The sequence below is a fragment of the Hyla sarda genome, chromosome 1, assembly GCF_029499605.1.
Source record: "Hyla sarda isolate aHylSar1 chromosome 1, aHylSar1.hap1, whole genome shotgun sequence".
In the NCBI taxonomy this organism is placed as follows: Eukaryota; Metazoa; Chordata; class Amphibia; order Anura; family Hylidae; genus Hyla; species Hyla sarda.
Window position 1 is genome coordinate 189,163,305 of NC_079189.1, and position 22,490 is coordinate 189,185,794.

Genomic DNA, 22,490 nt, shown 5'->3' on the forward strand with positions numbered 1-22,490 from the left:
ACGTATACTATCTCCACATGTTTAAATGTCCGAACTATAAAAATTTTATGTTACTGTAACAATCAGTGGTTTATACGTAAAAAGAACACCAAAGTCCAGAATTGCGTATTTTTGGTCACTTTGTGTACCCTAAGAAAATGTATAAAAGTGATCAAAATGTCCCATCAAAACAAAAAGGGTACCAATAAAAACTACAGAATGACCCACACATCCCTGTATAAGGAATAATAAAAAAAGTTATAGGGGTCAAGAGGACATTTTTATCCACTTAAGGACACAGGACGTAGAAGGTGTTCGGCGGTGTACTATACATCGCAAATCACCTCCAGTTGTTGTGGTTTTGTGGCGATCACGTCACCTCCCCAGGAGCTCTGCTATTGGTTGGACGTTCATTCGACCAATAGCAGCCGGTAGAGGAGGGGTTAATTAAAAGAAGTTTTAAAAAAATCCCCCCTGACCCCCTAATAGGTCCCCAAGTGTCCACTACCCATTTTTTTGGTGTGACCCGGGCCCTATTAGGGGGTTCAGGGCGCTGCCATTTGCCACCTTTTTTTTTTTTTTTGGCCGCAGTGTTTTATTTTTCTGTTGAAATATAATGGTGTGTCACTTATCACACACTGTTATATAATTTGCACTAGGAATGTCCCAATACCATTATTTCAAGACCGAGTACCGATACTTTAATTCTAGTACTCTCTATACCAAGTACGAGTACTTTTATTTTAAAGGGAATTTGACCCCAGGGTGACCCGGTCTCTGGCGCTGCTTACCGTGCTGATATGTGGGTTCTTGTTGTGTGCAATGGAGGCGGCTGCTGTAGTATGAGCCAAGATCTCCCTCTTCTCCATTGGAAAGAACAGGGAATTTGCATTGGCGGCGAGACCGATGTCTCCAGAGCGATTGCGCTGATGTTCACATGGTGAGCAGCGGTAGAAACCGGGTCATCTGCACTATCTATCTATAAATTCACGTTAGTGCAGGTGACTCTGCTGTAAGATTGCCTTTAATTGTAGGTAGTATCCCCTTGTAGGTAGTATAGATAGTTGCAGACATTAGTAGCAGCCCCCTGTAGACCGCAGCCCCACCCCTTTAGACTGCAGCCCCCTCTTGTAGACAGCACCTCCTCTTGTCCCCCTTGTAGACAGCGCCCCCCGTGTCTCCCTTGTAGACAACAGGTCCCCCCCCCCCTTGTAGACAGTGCTCCCTATTGTCCCCCTAACAGACAGTGGGCCCCCTTCTTGTAGACCAGGACCCACCCTTGTAGACAGCAGGCCCCCCCTTGTAGACAACTGCCCCCCCCCCTTGTAGACAGCAGGCCCCCCCCACTTTGTAGACAAAAGACCCCCCACTTTGTAGACACAAGGCCCCCCACTTTGTAGACAGTGCTCCCTCTTGTCCCCCTTGTAGACAGCAGGCTTCCCCCTTGTAGGGAGCAGGGTCCCCCCTTGTAGGGAGCAGGGTCCCCCTTATAGACATGCGATCGGGAGAACCGGACAGCGGAGCGGGGCCACACAGCAGCAGGTAACGGACATGGTATTGGGGACATTAAACGAGTCCCCGATACCATGCAAATGACGAGTATCGGCCCCGATAGTATCAGTATCGGGACATCCCTAATTTGCACCCAAGCACCACACAAACATGCACACTTCCTCTGCTCCACATGCCGCATTACACTGATAATGCGGCATGTCCCCCCCCCCCCCCCCCAAAGTAATCCTGCCTATGACCGGCTTTACAAAGTGTTACAGTTTTAAGAGGAGACTCATCTTCTGCCTCAAAGAGGGGGCGGTATGGCGTGAAACTCTACAAACTTTGTGAGAGTACTAGGGACCGTCCGATTATCGGTTTGGCCGATATTATCAACCGATATTCACGATTTTTGGCATTATCGGTATCAGCAATTACCTTGCCGATAATCCGATAATGCCCCGCACCGCCCCCACCACACCGCGACCGTCCCGCCGCCCCGCGTCGCACCCCCCACCGTCCACGCTACTTCTGACTCCTGCTGCGTCCTGCGTTACGCTGTGCGCAATGACGAGTGATGCGACGTCACCGTCAGTGCGCACAGTGACAGCTCAGGAGGAACGCCACCGGAGCCAGATGTAGAGTGGACCCCGGTGGGGGGTGCGGTGGTGGTGGGGGGGAGGCGGTGTCGGTGATAGGACTCAGGAGGACCCCCGGACAGGCAGGGGGAGAGAAGCAGGTGGCGGCGTCAGCCTATGGCACCGCAAAAGCCGCTGCAGTTCATTGATTTAAAGCGTCCGCTTTAAATCAATGATCTGCAGCGGTGTCACGGGGGGCAATAAATAGCCGATAACTTATGCCGGGCTATCGGCCCTAACCTCCACAGATTATCGGGATCGGCCCTAAAAATGCTGTTGCCTCAAATGCGCAGCGCTCTTTCTCCACCTGAGCGGGATGCACGTTTCAGGCAACAGGTTAGAGACGGCCACACACATCACAGAATGATGATTCAGAGTATAGGGTTTGGGGCGGGCATTTTTTTTACTTTCGGCTATGCTCTGGGTCATCATTTTGGAAACATAATCGGCATATTAGTAGTAAAATTCTAATTTTCTTTTTCCCTATAGTACACTTCATTCATTCCTGGAAAATACATTTTGTGAACACCCGTCCATTCCAAATGTCAAGTCACCCTATACACCGAGGGGTGTACTGCCTGTAATAGGGTCACATGTGGGTGTTTCTTTTTGTTATTTTCCGCTGAATATATGTAACCCTCAGCTATTGATATGCCATAGGCCTCAAATGCAAACATACCTCTTTGACTCTTGAGCCCTGTAGTGCGCCCGCACAGCATTTTATGTCTATAATGGGGTATTTTCATACACAGAAGTAATGGGGGGGGGGGGGTAGCATTTTCTCCTATTACCCTTTTTGCTAATGAAAAATTTTGGGTAACACCGTAATTTTTGTGAAAAAATACCTATTTTGTCATTTTACGGCTTACTGTTCAAAACACCTCTGAGGTGTAAATACTCACTGTACCCCTTGTTACATTCCTTGAGGGGTGTAGATTCCAAAATGATGACACTTGAGGGGGGTCCCGCTGTTCTGGCACAATGCTAGCTCTGTAAACGCTCAAGGCCCCTTACCGATTCCAGCAAAATTCTCCAAAAGCTGAATGGCGATCCTGGTGTGCACCTGCAGAGCAGTTAACATCCAAATATGAGGTATGTCCTTACTCCAAAGAAATTGTGGGGGACATTTTCGCCTGTTACCACTTGTGAAAGTGAAAAATTTGGGGTAACCCCAGCATTTTAGTGTAAATAATAAATTTTTTCCTTCACATCCCACTTTAATGAACAGTTATCAAACACCTGTGGAGTGTTAAGGCTCACTGGACCCCTTGTTACATTTCTTGAGGGGCATAGTTTCTAAAATAGTATGCCATGTTTTTATTTTTAATTTTTTTGTTTGTTTGTTTGCTTTTTTTTTGCTGTTCTGGCACCATAGGGTCTTCCTAAATGCGACATGCCCCCCAAAAACCATTTCCGCAAAATTCTTTCTCCAAAAGCCAAATGTGTCTCCTTCTCTCCGGAGCATTGTAGTGCGCCATCAGAGCACACGACGTCCACACAAATTTTGGGGGGCATTTTCTCCTATAACCTCTTGTAAAAATTGTAAATTTGGAGGGAAAAAACTGCATTTAAGTGAAAAAATGTTTTTCCCTTTACACATCCGACTTTACCGAAAAGTCGCCAAACATCTGTGGGGTGTTATGGCTCACTGGACCCCTTTTTAAGTGCCTTGAGAGGTGTAGTTTCCAAAATAGTTTGGCATGTGTTTTTTTTTGTTAGTTTTTTTTTTTGCTTTTAACCCCTTAAGGACCGAGCCCTTTTTCACCTTAAGGACCGGAGCGTTTTTTGCAATTCTGACCACTGTCACTTTAAACATTTATAACTCTGGAATGCTTTTAGTTATCATTCTGATTCCGAGATAGTTTTTTCGTGACATATTCTACTTTAACTTAGTGGTAAAATTTTATGGTAACTTGCATCCTTTCTTGGTGAAAAATCCCCAAATTTGATGAAAAAAAAGAAAATTTAGCATTTTTCTAACTTTGAAGCTCTCTGCTTGTAAGGAAAATGGATATTCAAAATAATTTTTTTTTGGGTTCACATATACAATATGTCTACTTTATGTTTGCATCATAAAATTTATGAGTTTTTACTTTTGGAAGACACCAGAGGGCTTCAAAGTTCAGCAGCAATTTTGAAATTTTTCACAAAATTTTCAAACTCGCTATTTTTCATGGACCAGTTCAGGTTTGAAGTGGATTTGAAGGGTCTTCATATTAGAAATACCCCATAAAAGACCCCATTATAAAAACTACACCCCCCAAAGTATTCAAAATGACATTCAGTAAGTGTATTAACCCTTTAGGTGTTTCACAGGAATAGCAGCAAAGTGAAGGAGAAAATTCTAAATCTTCATTTTTTACACTCGCATGTTCTTGTAGACCCAATTTTTGAATTTTTGCAAGGGGTAAAAAGGAGAAAATTTTTACTTGTATTTGAAACCCAATTTCTCTCGAGTAAGCACATACCTCATATGTCTATGTTAATTGTTCGGCGGGCGCAGTAGAGGGCTCAGAAGGGAAGGAGCGACAAATGGTTTTTGGGGGGCATGTCACCTTTAGGAAGCCCCTATGGTGCCAGGACAGCAAAAAAACACACATGGCATACCATTTTGGAAACTAGACCCCTCAGGGAACGTAACAAGGGGTAAAGTGAACCTTAATACCCCACAGGTGTTTCACGACTTTTGCATATGTAAAAAAAATATTTTTTTTTTTGCCTAAAATGCTTGGTTTCCCAAAAATTTTACATTTTTAAAAAGGGTAATAGCAGAAAATACCCCCCAAAATTTGAAGCCCAATTTCTCCCGATTCAGAAAACACCCCATATGGGGGTGAAAAGTGCTCTGCTGGCGCACTACAGGTCTCAGAAGAGAAGGAGTCACATTTGGCTTTTTGAAAGCAATTTTTGCTATGGGGGCATGCCGCATTTAGGAAGCCCCTATGGTGCCAGGACAGCAAAAAAAAACACATGGCATACCATTTTGGAAACTAGACCCCTCGGGGAACGTAACAAGGGGTAATGTGAACCTTTATACCCCACAGGTGTTTCATGACTTTTGTATATGTAAAAAAAAATTTTTTTTTTTACCTAAAATGCTTGTTTTCCCAAAAATTTTACATTTTTAAAAAGGGTAATAGCAGAAAATATCCCCCAAAATTTTAAGCCCAATTTCTCCCGAGTACGGCGATACCCCATATGTGTCCCTAAACTGTTGCCTTGAAATACGACAGGGCTCCAAAGTGAGAGCGCCATGCGCATTTGAGGCCTAAATTAGGGACTTGCATAGGGGTGGACATAGGGGTATTCTACGCCAGTGATTCCCAAACAGGGTGCCTCCAGCTGTTGTAAAACTCCCAGCATGCCTGGACAGTCAGTGGCTATCTGACAATACTGGGAGTAGTTGTTTTGCAACAGCTGGAGGCTCCGTTCTGGAAACAGTGGCGTACCAGACGTTTTTCATTTTTATTGGGGAGGGGAGGGGGGCTGTTTAGGGGTATGTGTATATGTAGTGTTTTTTACTTTTTATTTTATTTTGTGTTAGTGTAGTGTAGTGTTTTTAGGGTACAGTCGCACGGGCGGGGGTTCACAGTAGTTTCTCGCTGGCAGCTTGAGCTGCAGCAGAAAATTTGCCGCAGCTCAAACTTGCAGCCGGATACTTACTGTAATCCTCCGCCCATGTGAGTGTACCCTGTACGTTCACATTGGGGGGGGGGGGGGGGGAACATCCAGCTGTTGCAAAACTACAAGTCCCAGCATGTACGGTCTATCAGTGCATGCTGGGAGTTGTAGTTTTGCAACAGCTGGAGACACACAGGTTGTGAAACACCGAGTTTGGTAACAAACTCAGTGTTTTGCAACCAGTGTGCCTTCAGCTGTTGCAAAAGCTACAACCCCCAGCATGTACGGACAGCGGAAGGGCATGCTGGGTCTTGTAGTTATGCAACAGCCAGAGGCATACTACATTGGCTGGGGATGCTGGGGATTGTAGTTATGCAACAGCTGGAGACACACTGGTTTACTACTTATCTCAGTGTGCCTTCAGCTGTTGCAAAACTACAACTCTCAGCAGTCACCGACAGCCAACGGGCATGCTGAGAGTTGTAGTTATGCAACCACCAGATGCACCACTACAACTCCCAGCATGCACTTTAGCTGATTGTGCAAGCTGGGAGTTGTAGTTACACAACAGCTGAAGGTACACTTTTCCATAGAAAGAATGTGCCTCCAGCTGTTGCAAAACTACAAGTCCCAGCATGCCCATAAGGGCATGCTGGGAGTTGTGGTGGTCTGCCTCCTGCTGGTGCATAACTACAGCTCCCAGCATGCCCTTGTTGCATGCTGGGAGCTGTTGCTAAGCAACAGCAGGAGGCTGTCACTCACCTCCAACGATCCACGCCGCGAAGGTCAGTCCCGCCTCGTCCTCCGGAAGAGGGGCGGAGCGAGTTGCGGGAGTGACACCCGCAGCAGACGCCCTGATTGGTCGGTAATCCGGCCGGCGAATCAGGGCGATCGTGAGGTGGCACCAGTGCCACCTCACTCCTGCAGGCTCTGGCTGTTCGGGGCCGTCTCTGACAGTATTTCCGGGTCACTGGAGACCCGATTGACCCGGAATCCGCCACAGATCGCTGGACTGAATTGTCCAGCGATCTGCGGCAATCGCCGACATGGGGGGACATGATGACCCCCCTGGGCGATATGCCGGGATGCCTGCTGAACGATTTCAGCAGGCATCCGGCTCCCCTCCGGTTAGCGGTGGGGGCCGGAAATGCTAAGGGCGTATCCATACGCCCTCGGTCCTTAAGGACTTGGAAACGGGGGCGTATGGATACGCCCTATGTCCTTAAGGGGTTAAGCCACAATAGGGGCTTTCTAAATGTGACATGCCCCGAAAAACCATTTCAGCAAAATTCACTCTCCAAAATCCCATTGTCACTCCTTCCCTTCTGAGCCCTCTAGTGCACCCACAGAGCACTTAACATCCACTTATGAGGTATTTCCTTACTCAAGAGAAACTGTGTTACAAATTTTGGGGGGGCTTTTTCTCCTTTTACCTCCTTCTACAAGAACATACGAGTGTAAAAAATGAAGATTTTAAATTTTCTCCTTCATTTTGCTGCTATTCCTGTGAAACACCTAAAGGGTTACATAGTTACATAGTTAGTACGGTCGAAAAAAGACATATGTCCATCATGTTCAACCAGGGAATTAAGGGGTAGGGGTGTGGCGCGATATTGGGGAAGGGATGAGATTTTATATTTCCTCATAAGCATTAATGTTATTTTGTTCCAGGAATGTATCTAATCCGGTTTTAAAGCTGTAAATTGTTCCAGCTGTGACCAGTTCCTGAACTTTCTGAATTTTGTATACTTTGACGGGTGCAGTTTTTATAATGGGGTCCATTATGGGGTATTTCTAATATCAAGGCCCCTCAAATCCACTTCATAACTGAACTGGTCCCTGAAAAATTCTGATTTTGAAAATTACGTGAACATTTTGAAAATTGCTGCTGAACTTTGAAGCCCTCTGATGTCTTCCAAAAGTAAAAACATGTCAACTTTATGATGCCAATATAAAGTAGACATATTGTATATGTGAATCAATATAAAATGTATTTGGAATGCCCATTTTACTTACAAGCAGAGAGCTTCAAAGTTAGAAAAATGCAAAATTTTCAAATTTTTCATGAAATTTTTGCATTTTTCCCCAAGAAATCATGCAAGTATCGACAGAAATTTCCCACTAACATAAAGTAGAATATGTCACGAAAAAAATATCCCGGAATCAGAATGATTAGGAAAAGCATCCCAGAGTTATTAATGCTTAAAGTGACAGTGGTCAGATGCGCAAAAAATGATCTGGTCCTTAAAGAAGATGTCCGGCACAGACTTTTTCTATTCCGTCCTGCCCGGGCTGCATAAAAAGACAAAAAAAACTTTCACTTACCTCCATTTGTTGCCCCGTAGCTCCGCAACAGCTGATTGGTCAGCCGGGCTGTCTCCTTCCTACTTGTTTTAGCCCGCTACATCACACAGCGCTTCAGCCTATCACCAGCCGCAGCGATGTCCCGCCTCGGCCGGTGATAGGCTGAAGTGCCGTGTGATGTACCGGGCTAAAGGAAGTAGGAAATAAACAGCCCGGCCGACCGATCAGCTGTTGCGGAGCTCCAGGACAACATATGGAGGTAAGTGAAAGTTTGTTTCGTCTTTTTTTGCAGCCCGGGCAGGACAGAATAGAAAAAGTGCGCCGGCTGTGTCCTTAAAGGGGTACTCCGGTGAAATATTTTTTTTTTAAATCAACTGGTGCCAGGAAGTTAAACAGATTTGTAAATTACTTCTATTAAAAAATCTTAATCCTTCCTGTATTTATTAGCTGCTGAATACTGCAGTGGAAATTATTTTCCGTTTGAAACACAGAGCTGTCTGCTGACATCATGAGCACAGTGCTCTCTGCTGACATCTCTGTCCATTTTAAGAACTGCCCAGAGTAAAAGGAAATCCCCGTAGCAAACATATGCTGTTCTGGACAGTTCCTTAAATGGACAGAGATGTCAGCAGAGAGCACTGTGCTCATGATGTCAGCAGACAGCTCTGTGTTCCAAAAAGAAAAGAATTTCCGCTGTAGTATTCAGCAGCTAATAAGTATAGGAAGGATTAAGATTTTTTTAATAGAAGTAATTTACAAATCTGTTTAAATTTCTGGCACCAGTTGATTTAAAAAAAAAATAAAGTTTTTCACCGGAGTACCCCTTTAACCTCTTAAGGACCCATGACGTATCCGTACGTCATGAGTCCCGGTCCTGCGATATAACGCGGGGTCACACGGTGACCCCGCATCATATCCCGGCGGGCCCGGCGTCATAGTGAAGCCGGGACCCGCCTCTAATAGCGCGCGGCACTGATCGCTGTGCCGCACGCTATTAACCCTTTAGCCGCGCGCTCAAAGCTGAGCCGCACGGCTAAAAATTAAAGTAAAAGTGCCCGGCTAGCTCAGGGAGCTGTTCGGGATCGCCGCGGTATAATTGCGGCATCCTGAACAGCTGTAGCACAGGAGGAGGTCTTCTTACCTTCTCCTGTGCTGTCCGATCGCAGAATGAATGCTTCAAGCCTGAGATCCAGGCTTGAGCATTCAATCGCCGAAAACACTGATTGATCCATTCCTATGGAGATGGATCAATCAGTGTAAAAGATCAGTACATGCAATGTTATAGCCCCCTATAGGAGCTATAATATTGCATAAGAAAAGTGTAAAAAAAATCATTAACCCTTTCAATTATCCCTTCCCCTAATAAAAGTTTGAATCACCCAGCATTTCCAAAAATAAAATAAAAATTATGTAAATAATAATAAAAATAAATTGTAAACATAAAATAATAAACATATGTGGTATCGCCACGTGCGGAAACGTCAGAATTATAAAAATATACCGCTTTTTAAACCGCTCGTTCAATGGCGTACGCGCAAAAAAATTCCAAAGTCCAAAATTCCAAAGTCCAAAAATTCCAAAGTCCAAAATAGCAAAAAAATGTCTGATCAGAACAAAAATGGTACCGCTAAAAACTTCAGATGACGGCACAAAAAATTAGTCCTCAAAGGGCCCTAAACACAGAAAAATAAAAAAGTTATAGGGGTCAAAAGATTACCATTTTAAACGTATAAATTTTCCTGCATGTATTCATGATTTTTTTCGGAAGTGATACAAATTCAAACCTATACAAGTAGGGTATCATTTTAACCGTATGGACCTACAGAATAAAGATAAGGTGTCATTTGTGACAAAAAATGTACTGCGTAAAAACAGAAGCCCCCAAAACTTACAAAATAGTGTTTTTTCATCAATTTTGTCGCACATTGATTTTTTTTCCCGTTTCACCGTAGTTTTTTGGGTAAAATGACTAATGTCATTACAAAGTAGAATTAGTGACGCAAAAATTAAGCCATTATATATAATTTTAGGTGAAAATTTAGGTTATGATTTTTTAAAGTTAAGGAGGAAAAATTGAAAATGAAAAAACGGAAAAAGCCCGGCTCCTTAAGGGGTTAAGGGGTTAAAAAAGCAAAAAAAATAATTTTTAAGATGTAATTTTTTAACCCCTTAAGGACCCTTGACGTACGCGTACGTCATGACACCCTGGTACTTAAGGACCCATGACGTACGCGTACGTCATAGAGAATTCCGGCCCGTGCCGCGCACCGGGCGGGGATCGGACCAGGATGCCTGCTGAAATCATTCAGCAGGCATCCCGTGCAAACGCCCAGGGGGGTCAACAGACCCCCCCATGTCGGCAATCGCGGCAAATTGCAAGTGAATTCACACTTGCGATTTGCGCGATTCCGGGTCATTACGGGTCTATAGTGACCCGGTGACCCGGAATATAAGGGGGATCGCGATTGTCTAAGACACCCACGATCCCCCTGAAGGCATAGGAGTGAGGTGGCAGGGGTGCCACCCCTCCTATCCCTGCTATTGGTGGTCTAGACGCGACCAGGAATAGCAGATCGGGGGCGGGGGTTAACTTTCATTTTCCCCATCCTGCCCACCCACAATAGGCGGGGCAGGACGGGGAAACGACGGGGACCGGCGCCGAAGATCCACTTACCGATCCGGGCGGGCAACGGAGATCGGCGGGCGGCGATGACGTGCGGATGGATCCGACGGAAGCCGGTGAGTTGCCTAGCAACATCTGGAGGGTACAGTTTGAGACCATTATACAGTGGTCTCTAACTGTAGCCCTCCAGATGTTGCAAAACTACAACTCCCAGCATGCCCAGACAGCTGTTTGGGCAATCTGGGAGTTGTAGTTTTGCAACAGCTGGAGGGCTACAGTTTGAGACCACTATATAGTGGTCCCTAAACTGTAGCCCTCCAGATCTTGCAAAACTACAACTCCTAGCATGCCCAAACAACGGTTTGCTTTCAGGGCATGCTGGAATTTGTAGTTTTTCAACAGCTGGAGGACCACAGTTTGGAGATCACCTTGCAGTGTTCTCTAAAACTGTAGCCCTCCAGATGTTGCAAAACTGCAAATCCCAGCATGTCCAAACAGCTGTCTCGGCATGCTGGGAGTTGTAGTTGCGTACCTCCAGCTATTGCATAACTAAATCTCCCAGCATGCCCTTCGGCGATCAGTACATGCTGGGAGTTGTAGTTTTGCAACAGCTGGAGGCAGACTGGTTGGAAAATACTAAGTAACAGAAGTTAGGTAACAGAACCTAACTGAAGGTTTTCCAACCAGTGTGTCTCCAGCTGTTGCAAAAGTACAACTCCCAGCATGCACGGTCTGTCAGTACATGCTGGGAGTTGTAGTTTTGAAACAGCTGGAGGTTTGCCCACCCCATGTGAACGTACAGGGTACATTCACACGGACAGGCTTACAGAAAGTTTCCTGCTTCAAGTTTGGGCTGCGGCAAATTTTTCACCGCAGCGCAAACTCCTAGCGGGAGACTCACCGTAACACGCCAGTGCGAATGTACCCTAAAAACACTACACTACACTAACACATAATAAAGGGTAAAACACTACATATACACCCCCTTACACTGTCCCCCCCAATAAAAATGAAAAAAGTATTGTATGGCAGTGTTTCCAAAACGGAGCCTCCAGCTGTTGCAAAACAACAACTACCAGCATTTCCGGACAACCACTTACTGTCCAGGCATGCTGGGAATTTAGCAAGAGCTGGAGGCACCCTGTTTGGGAATGACTGGCGTAGAATACCCCTATGTCCACCCCTATGCAATCCCTAATTTAGTCCTCAAATGTGCATGGAGCTCTCTCACTTCGGAGCCCTGTCGTATTTCAAGGAAACAGTTTAGGGCCACATATGGAGTATTTCCGTAGTAGGGAGAAATTGCACTACAAATTTTGGGGGGCTTTTTCTCCTTTTACCACATATGAAAAGGAAGTTGGGGTCTACACCAGCTTGTTAGTGTAAAAAAATAAAAAAAATTTACTCTAACATGCTGGTGTTGCCCCATACTTTTTATTTTCACAAGCGTTAAAAGGAAAAAAAGACCCCCAAAATTTGTAACGCAATTTCTCCTGAGTACAGAAATACCCCATATGTGGGCATAAAATGCTCTGTGGGCGCACAACAAGGCTCAGTATGCGCACTATGCACATTTGAGGTCTAAATTGGTGATTTGCACAGGGGTGGCCGATTTTACAGCTGTTCTGACATAAACGCAAAAAAATAAATACCCACATGTGACCCCATTTTGGAAACTACACCCCTCACGTAATGTAATAAGGGGTACAGTGAGCATTTACGCTCCACAGGGGTCTGGAAGATTTTTGGAACAGTGGTCCGTGAAAATGAAAAATAAAATTTTTCATTTGCAGAGCCCAATGTTCCAAAGATCTGTCAAACGCCAGTGGGGTGTAAATACTCACTGCACCCCTTATTAAATTCTGTGAGGGGTGTAGTTTCTAAAATAGGGTCACATGTGGGGGTGGAGGTCCACTGTTCTGGCACCACGGGGGGCTTTTTAAACGCACATGGCCCCTGACTTCCATTCCAACAAAATGTTTTCCCAAAAGCTCAATGGCGCTCCTTCTCTTCTGAGCTTTGTAGTGCGCCAGCAGAGCACTTGACGTCAGAAGACATGGGGTTTCAAATTCTGGGGGGCATTTTGTCCTATTACCCCTTGTAAACATTTAAAATTTGAGAGAAAACTAGCATTTTTGTGAAAAAAAATTTATTTTCATATCCAACTTTAACGAAAAGTCGTCAAACACATGTGGGGTGTTAAGGCTCACTGGACCCCTTGTTACGTGCCTTGAGGGGTGTAGTTTCCAAAATACTATGCCATGTGTTTTTTTTTTTTTTTTTGCTGTGCTGGCACCATAGGGGCTTCCGAAATGTGACATGCCCCCCAAAAACCATTTCAGAAAAACTCACTCTCCAAAAATTTTGATTTTGAAAATGTTGTGAAAAATTGGAAAATTGCTGCTATACTTTGAAGCCCTCTGATGTCTTCCAAAAGTAAAAACATGTCAACTTTATGATGGAAACATAAAGTAGACATATTGTATATGTGAATCAACATATAATTTATTTGGAATATTCATTTTCCTTATAAGCAGAGAGCTTCAAAGTAAAAAAATGCACATTTTTCAATTTTTTCATAAAATTTTGGAATTTTTAACCAAGAAATGATGCAAATATCAACAAAATTTTACCACTAAAATAAAGTAGAATATGTCACGATAAAACAGTCTCGGAATCAGAATGAAAGGTAAAAGCATCCCAGAGTTATTAATGTTTAAAGTGACAGTAGTCAGATGTGCAAAAAATGGCCGTGTCCTACAGTGAAAATTGGCTTGGTCCTTAAGGGGTTAAAAGACGTTAAACAAAATCAAACCAGTGTAAGTTGGGTATCATTTTAATCATATGGGTCAACAGAATAAATATTAGGTGCTATTTTTACAGAACAGTGCACTGTGTAAAATTAAAAGCCCCCAAAAGTTACAAAATGGTGTTTTTCGATTTTGCCCCAAAACAATTTTTTTTTTTTTGCCATAGATTTTGTGGTGAAATGATTGAAGTCATTACAAAGTAAAATTGGTGGCCCAAAAAACAAGCCCTCATTAGGGTCTGTAGGTGGACAATTAAAACGTTATGATTTTTAGAAGGAGAGGAGGAAAACAACTAAAGTGCAAAAATGAAATATTGCCCGGTCCTCAAGGGGTTAGTCCTAAAGTTCTAAAATGTTTTCACCTGCACATAGTTAAATATAAATACATCCTCACAATCTACTATCTATAGTCTCCAGAAAAACTACTCATCGTTCATATTATATATTTTAAATTCTGCCAGCCACCATAGATCCATTCTCATTGTGGAATGTATATACAGTATATCTAGTGTCTGGCTTGTAACTGCTGAAGTATACAGTTTACAATGCTGATCATAAATACCTATGGAAAGTGCAGACAGCAGTAAAAATAATGTGAATATTTTGGCCAGTAAAATGTGACACAGGATCCAGACTTGACAAGTGAACTTGGCTTGGTCAGCTGTCAAGCTCTTCATGCTGTATACTTTGTAAAATCTCATATTAAGCCCACCCTGTGAGTATTTGTCACACTCCTGAATTTTTTTTTCTTTATGTCTTCAATATAACAGTCCAACATTACATTACTAAATGCAGGCGTCAATATGGCAAATATAGAGTAAGGAACTATAAAGGAAACATTGCATACAATTTTATCATTAACATCTCCACTTTCATGAGTGCAGAAGACTAGGTATATATATTATGGAGAAATAGCAAGAAGATAGAATATGAGGAAGAATATAGGAGTGCAAGAGGATCAAAACCTAAGAAAGGTAAATATAGACAAAATATAGTGGAAAAGAAGATGGAAAAAGGGTAACAAGAAAAGCAGGGAGTTTATAGGGTTTTAGAGTGTAAATAAAATAAAATCTCTAAATATAGACCAGTTCCTAGAAATAAAAACAGAGAACTTGGTCAGAAAAAGTACCTATAACTGTAACTGTAAGTGAAAACAAAAAGGACAATAGCCAGCACAACAACCTAATACACAGGTGCCCGCTGGTCTGGCAAATACAAAATGTACAAAAAAGAAAGTTGCAACAGCACTCTTGGTCAAAAAATGGAGGCTCTTAGCGCACTTTTTGATCAAAATGTGTCCCCCCATCCACCACGTGGAGGTGGCCTCATATCGGATAGGATCGCTAAGAGCCTCCATTTTTTTTACCAAGACTGCTGTTGCAACTTTCTTTTTTGTACATTTTGTAACTGTAAGTGGTTACTATGAGCATGAAAAGACATGTAAAGGGAAGATTCACAGTATAAGTTTGTGTAAAAATCCCCCCTCCCCCACATGTCTCCCCCCCCCCCCCCCCCAACAAACATTTTCCATTGTTACTTTTTGAGTTGTCATCTCCAAGAGCTTTTACGTTGATTTTTATGTGGTCCCATCAACATAAGTGTTATTGGCTCTAATAAGGCTCATTTATACTTTTACAAAAATATTATCTGGCAGCTGCATGACAAAACAAGTAAAGATGCATAGAGCGTTGGCTTTGGATATTTTTACTCATGTTGTCTCTTCTAGTTTGCAGCACATCTGGTGAAGTTGGGATACCCACGAGTTTGTATTCTGGATGGGGGAATGAACAAGATGAAGCCAACAGGTTTACTAACAGTACCATCCCCACAAATATGAGAGTTCTACAGCCGGTAGCCTCTCACCATTTCACCAGTAAACTGGACTGGACCAATCTACTTTCTTGTATATTATGATATTGTTCTCAGCATCATGAGCTTGGAAAGATGGCAACAGCTTGAAAAAGGAATCAAGAGATTTTATTCTGATTTGTAAAATTTTCGTATCTTTTCTGAATCATTGTTGCAAACCATCTAACAAATTTTTCTTCAAAACATTAAGATGATGTTTAAGTTAAGATGACAGATTACACTCCTTTAAATGGGCACTGTCAGATACAAAAACTTTTTATTTGTTGTACATCTTTGCAAAACATTAACCTTTCTAATATACTGCATAAGAAAATGTTACCATATTTATCAGCGTATAACACGCACTTTTAAAACTTAAATTTAAGGCAAAAAGTCTGCCTGCGTGTTATACGCCGATTAGTCTTCTGGTCACTGATTTAAAGCATCCGCAGCAGCGTCTGCTTGTTAAGTATTAACAGCACAGCCGCGGCCACTTTAAATCAGTGACCAGCGGCGTCTCCTCCCTACACTGTCACTTGTTTTCTCCCGCACTATCCACAGGTACTGGTGTGGTGGATACTGCGGGAGATGCTGATTAAAATGAGCCCTACCTTGTCTGGATCTGCCCTACCTTTTAATCAGCGTCTCCCGCACTATTCACCAATTCCTGTGGATAGTGCGGGAGAAAACAAGTGAGTTTTACTTTTCATTTTCCCTACCTCCCCCCTCCCTCATCATTCCCCCTTTCCCTGCTTTTTATAGTTTTGTTTATTTTCATTACCTGTCTGTGCTTCGGCAGGTCAGGTCAGGCGGCGGGTCTTGCGGGGTCAGTGAAGCAGCTGAGTTACGTCCTCTGCCGGCTTCTCTGTGCGGCATCATTCACGTCACTTTTCATTTCCTGTAGTCGCCGCCGAAAAGTGACATCCGTGATGCCGCACAGAGAAACCGGGAGAGGACGTAACTCATCTGCTTCACTGACCCCGCAGCCCGCAAGACAGCCGAAGCGCAGACAAGTAAGGAAAGGGGAAGAGTGGTCTTCAACCTGCGGACCTCCAGATGTTGCAAAACTACAACTCCCAGCATGCCCGGACAGCAGATGGCTGTCCGGGCATGCTGGGAGTTGTAGTTTTGCAACATCTGGAGGTCCGCAGGTTGAAGACCACTGGATGCCATAGGAGGAACATGATGGGGAGATGATGAGACGGGGAAATGATGAGGGGGGGATGAGACAGAAATGATGAGGGGGGGGATGATGAGACAGGGTGGGGGGAATGATGAGGGGCATGATGAGACAGGGTGGGGAGATGATGAGGTCGGAATGATGGGGGAAATGATTAGACAGGGTGGGGGGATGATGAGGGGGGAATGATGGGGGACTTGATGAGACAGGGTGGGGGGATGATGAGGGGGGAATGATGGGGGGACATGATGAGACAAGGTGGGAGACTATGAGACAGGGTGGGGGGGATGATGAGGGGGGAATGATGGGGGACATGATGAGACAGGGTGGGGGGATGATGAGGGGGGAATGATGGGGGACATGATGAGACAGGGGGAAATGATGGTGGGGGGAGGCACTAAATGCTTAATGTCTGTATGGCTAGTGGTGGTCTATGACAGGGGGAAATGATGAGACATGGGGGTATGATGAGACATGGGGGGGCGATAAGAGGGGTAAATGGGGCACAGGGACTGATAAAAGGGAAGGAATGATGTGGCACTGGAGGGGACGGGATCAAACTGAGGTGCAGAAGAAAACGAAGTTGGGGGGATGATGTGGCATTTAGTCCAAGTCATTTATTTTACATTTTATTTTTTTTAACTAAAATTTCCCTGTTAAAATGGGGGTGCGTGTTATACGCCGATAAATGCGATATTTGCTTTTTTAATAGAAATCATTGCTTATAAAATCATGGCTTTGTCCAAGCTGAAGCACAGGCATTGACAAAGCCCAGTAAGTGAGGGAGAGCTAGCATTTCTCTGTGCTCTGTCCTGTCTGATAGTACTCCTCTGTGCTCTCTCCTGTCTGATAGTACTCCTCTGTGCTCTCTCCTGACTGATAGGACTCCTCTGTGCTCTCTCCTGTCTGATAGCCCTCCTCTGTGTTCTCTCCTGTATTATAGTACTCCTCGGTGCTCTCTCCTGTCTGATAGCACTCCTCTGTGCTCACTCCTGTCTGATAGCACTCTTCTGTGCTCTATCCTGTCTGATAGGACTCCTCTTTGCTCTCTCCTGTCCAAGAGTACTCCTCTGTGCTCTCTCCTTTCTGATAGTACTCCTCTGTACTCTCCTGTCTGATAGCACTCTTGTGTGCTCTCTCCTGTCTGATAGGACTCCTCTGTGCTCTCTCCTGTCTGATAGGACTCCTCTGTGCTCTCTCCTGTCTGATAGGACTCCTCTGTGCTCTCTCCTATCTGATAGGACTCCTCTGTGCTCTCTCCTGTCTCATAGCACTCCTTTGTGATCTCTTCTGTCTGATAGTACTCCTCTGTTCTCTCTCCTGTCTGATAGCACTCCTCTGTGCTCACTCCTGTCTGATAGGACTCCTCTGTGCTCTCCCCTGTCTGATAGTACTCTTCTGTACTCTCTCCTGTCTGATAACACTCCTCTGTACTCTATCCTGTCTGATAGGACTCCTGTGCTCTCTCCTTTCTGATAGGACTCCTCTGTGCTCTCTCCTGTCTGATAGGACTCCTCTGTGCTCTCTCCTGTCTGATAGGACTTCTCTGTGCTCTCTCCTGTCTGATAGCACTCCTCTGTGATCTGTCCTGTCTGATAGTACTCCTCTGTGCTCTCTCCTGTCTGATGGGACTCCTCTGTGCTCTCTCCTGTCTGATAGTACTCCTTTGTCCTCTCTCCTGTCTGATAGGACTCCTCTGTTATCTCTTCTGTCTAATAGGACTTCTATGTGCTCTCTCCTTTCCTATCAGACACAGAGGAGTGCTAGCCCACCCTCACTTACTGGACTTTGTCCATGCCTGTACTTCAGCTTGGCAATGCCATGACTTTAGAAGCCATGATTTCTATAAAAAGGAAATACAATTTTCTTATGAAGTATATTAGAAAGGTTAATGTTTTGCCAAGATGTACAACATATCAAATGTTTTTGAATCCTGCAGTGCCCATTTAAGCTACACACTTATGTTACTTTATACAGAGTGATCAAAAGTGATGACCAGTTTTACTCAAGTTTTCAGGACAATGTTTATAATTTTATAAGTATAGCTATTACATTATAAACCTAAAATAGTAAAGTAAATTATGTTATACTCCTATAAAAGGTGTTCCTTCCAATACTGTAATTTCTCATGCATGAATCTTAATGGGAAATTAGATGTGTCATAAGAGATCTATCATGTTGGTGGGGGTCCAAGAAAAAAACCCCAGTAATGTTCAGAATGGACAGGTTAGTGCACTGACCCCTATTTACATAGTCATGTCTGTATTGAAACAATAGGAGGAGTGGTGGAGTGACAGCTGTACAAATGGGGTCATCCTGCTATTAAACTTGGAACGTAAACCTTTTGTACACATCTTTGTTCCCACTCTTGAACTTGTCTGAGAAGTCAGAACATTCTGTAATGAGAAAATTACCAAAGATAAATTATCTGACAAATGACATGGACAAATCACATTGTGAATCATAATTTGTGATAATGTTACATATGAGTATATTGTGCCATACTATTGTGACACTGAAATGAATAAAGTTGTATAAGATCTCAATGGACAATGATATTTAAGTAGGTAAATATAGTGTACCGTAATTTGAACTGAAATATTATATATTGGAGGAAACATTTTCATGGCAACTTTTACTTATGTTACAGTATACCTAGGAAAACCCCTGCTGCCAGTACTGTGAATGTTTTATCTACAGCTCCATTTTAGATAAGTTGGCCAAACCCATGGACTGTCTAAGTGCATGGTGGCCTCCTGGCTCTTCCCCAACAGATGATGGCGAAGGAGAAAATAATTGGGCATGTTGGATTTCAATTGTCCAACTTTATTGTTCTGGAAGAGATAGGCTTACCTTACCTAATAGAAGACTGTGCCGAACCTCTATGGGGGACACTTATCAATGTTTGCTTATGTATTCCCTTTTTTTTTTTCTTTCTTAAAATGTTTTTGCTTATGTGCAATGTATTTATCAACTTGATTCAGCCTTGCTTTTGCAAGTCAAAAATCACTTTTTGCTTTGGTAAGCAAGATTTTTATTTTTTGCTTAGGACACTGCACATCGAAAAGTCGCAGAAAAAAGAAAGTTGTCACACATGCGACTTTTTTGCGACAATTTTAAGCAAAAAAAAATCTACTAAATGCTTTGATAAATGTCCCCCCATGTGTTTGGGGATGTTGGGAGAGAGAGCTTGGTAATACTTGGTAATACCACCTTTCATTATACCATTAAATGTTTGTGCAACGAAATAATTATTTGTGGCAGAAAACTGAATAGAAAACAGCAATTTTGCAACTTTTTTTGGGGGGGTGGGAAGGGAGGATTGTTTACTCAAACTGATATGTTGTCTTTATTCTGTGACAGTACGAGTAAAACAATACCCCTGGTTACATGCTCTTCTGTTGTACTATTTATTTATTTTTTTTAAGTCAAACTATGTTTAAAATTGTCCACTTCTCACCCCCTATAGTTTTTTACTTTTCCATATATGCAGCTGTGTGAAATTTGGAACTTTGGTGTTTTTTATGCTTACCCAGTTCTCCGTACGAAATCATTAACATTATATTTTAATAATTCGTACACTTCCACATGCAGTGATACCAGATATGTTTATCTTTATGTATTTTTTTAAATGTATTTTAGCACTAGCTGAGTATCCGGCTTTGCCCAGTCTTTCTACCTAAACCTTGTGTCTCCCTCATACAGAATTTCACATGGAATCCTCATCAGGAACTGACATGTCATTTCTTGTAGTAAAATTTTAATCCACTTTGAAAATTTCTACATGGCAAAAAATGGCAAGTAAGCACATAGATACAGGTTTCCAATTAAAGTGAATGCAGCTTTGATTTCATGCAGATTTTGAGGCATAATCCCTTGTGACATTTGACTCAATGTAATAAGTGTGAACACAGACAATGGTGGCTCCGTGGTGAACCTACTTTACTTCAGAATGCTTTTTGTGACAGGGAGATCTCTGCTCTCCATAACTATTGTTCTATGTGTCCCCAATGCTATACATAAATATGTGGAGGTGTAGCAGTAGCTCCAGTTTACATATGCAATATCATGAACAACCTTGTGAAGTATAATGTGAATCTTTAGAGCCATTACTTGAACAATATCTTCTTCAATAAAGATTTCAATGACTTCACAGACTGTGACTGGGTTCTTTCTATATGTGTAATCACATAGCATCACCTACAATACTATAGTACAGTTTATGTATAATAATGAGATGTTATAGTCATGATTATGACTTCATAGCATTCTCAAAATTGTAAAGAGGAGGTGGAAAGACCGCCCTTAAGGACACAGCTCATTTTGACCTTGCCAGGGGCTCACAGGACCAGCTATTTTGGCCTTGAGGACACAGACAATTTTCATTTTTTTCTTCCTGATTTAAAAAAAGAGAAGTATGTTTAAAATTTCCCTGTTTTGACCCATTATGGCTTTCTCATTTTCCCATATATAGGGCATTATGAGGGCGCATTTTTGCTATGTAATCTGTAGCATTTATCAGTACCACCGTTGCATGTATGTGACATTTTGGTCACTTTTTATTCCATTTTTTGGGGGGATGTAATATGACCAAAAATCCCAAATTTTGGACTTTGGTATTTTTATGTATTGCATTTTAATAGCTCGGACATTTCTGCACACTAAGATACCAAATCTGTTTATTTCTTAATTTTTACGTATGGGAGAAGAGAGAACGTGATTTATTAGGGGAGGGGGTTATTAACTTAAAAAAAAAAAAATATATATATATATATATATATATATATATATATATTTTTTTTAAATCTTTTAAAATCATAATTTACAGTTAAAGGAAATCTGTCATCAGAATCACCCGCACTAAACCTGTTACACAGGCTTGTAGTGCGGGTGATCCTGATTAAAACGCTCCTTACCTGGTTAAAAACGGTTCAGCGGTTCTTCAGATATCTTTATTTTTAGTTTTCTGTTATTCCCTGGCTTGGGTCTCAGTGGGAGGTGTTATCATCTGGGACTCGGCCACACGTCATTCTAGCTGGGCGGAGCTGCCGCCCGGCTCATGAATATTCATGAACTTATCCTCGCGGCCCTCCCCACCAGACCTAGAAAAAGGAGTTAGACTACGAGGAGAAGTTCATGAATATTCATGAGCCGGGCGGCAGCTCCGCCCAGCTCATATGACGTGTGGCCGAGTCCCAGATGATAACACCTCCCACTGAGTCCCAAGCCAGGGAATAACAGAAAACTAAAAATAGATATCTGAAGAACCGCTAAACCGTTTTAAACCAGGTAAGAAGCGTTTTAATCAGGATCACCCGCACTACAAGCTTGTGTAACAGGTTTAGTGCGGGTGATTCTGATGACAGATTTCCTTTAATTTCATATGTGGTTATGAATTTAATGCATTATATAAGGTATACAATGCAGAGAACACCTGTCTGATTAATATACAAAGGACATAAAGTGATATGTGCCAAAGTGATATTAGAAAAACAACTTAAAATTGTAAGGAACCGAAGGGTTAACTTGCACTGAGAGCTTTTGTTTGGTTTGTTGCTTTGGTTACGCCTGTCTTCTGAGACTGGTCAGCTGACCTTGATGTGAGAACCTGGTCTGGACCTATTTAAGCTGGCAGTCTACTCGCAGTCTTTGCCTGCTAAAGTGCTCAGTTTGTACTCCTAGCTAGCTTTATACTGTATCTGTTATATCTGGCATTTTGACCCTTTGGCTCAGCTCTCTGACTCTTCTTCTGGTATTAGTGTTTTTGTACTTTGACAACTCCTATTTTTTTATGCAGATAATGGACTTTGACTTACTCCCCTCACTTGTCTTGGGAGGGACTGTCACCGTGGTTACGGATCCGTCGCCTAGGGCTGGTATGTAAGTAGGCAGGGATAGGGGGAGTGGGAGCGATAATAGTTTTCACTCCTTCCTTGCCCAGACATGATAAAAATGCTTTAATCATGTCAATTAGAACAATAATAATAGATATGTTTT

At 42.9% G+C, this 22,490-nt stretch overlaps 1 protein-coding gene across 1 annotated transcript in view; it reads left to right on the plus strand.

The window, feature by feature from the left end:
• Positions 1-16,334, plus strand: part of TBCK (TBC1 domain containing kinase) — a 307,224-nt gene extending 290,890 nt beyond the window's left edge. The window contains exon 26 of the mRNA XM_056566040.1: positions 15,192-16,334. Coding sequence (XP_056422015.1) covers positions 15,192-15,302 — 111 coding nt within the window. The 3' untranslated portion in view covers positions 15,303-16,334. The remainder of the gene's footprint in view (positions 1-15,191) is intronic.
• Positions 16,335-22,490: the final 6,156 nt, after the last annotated feature.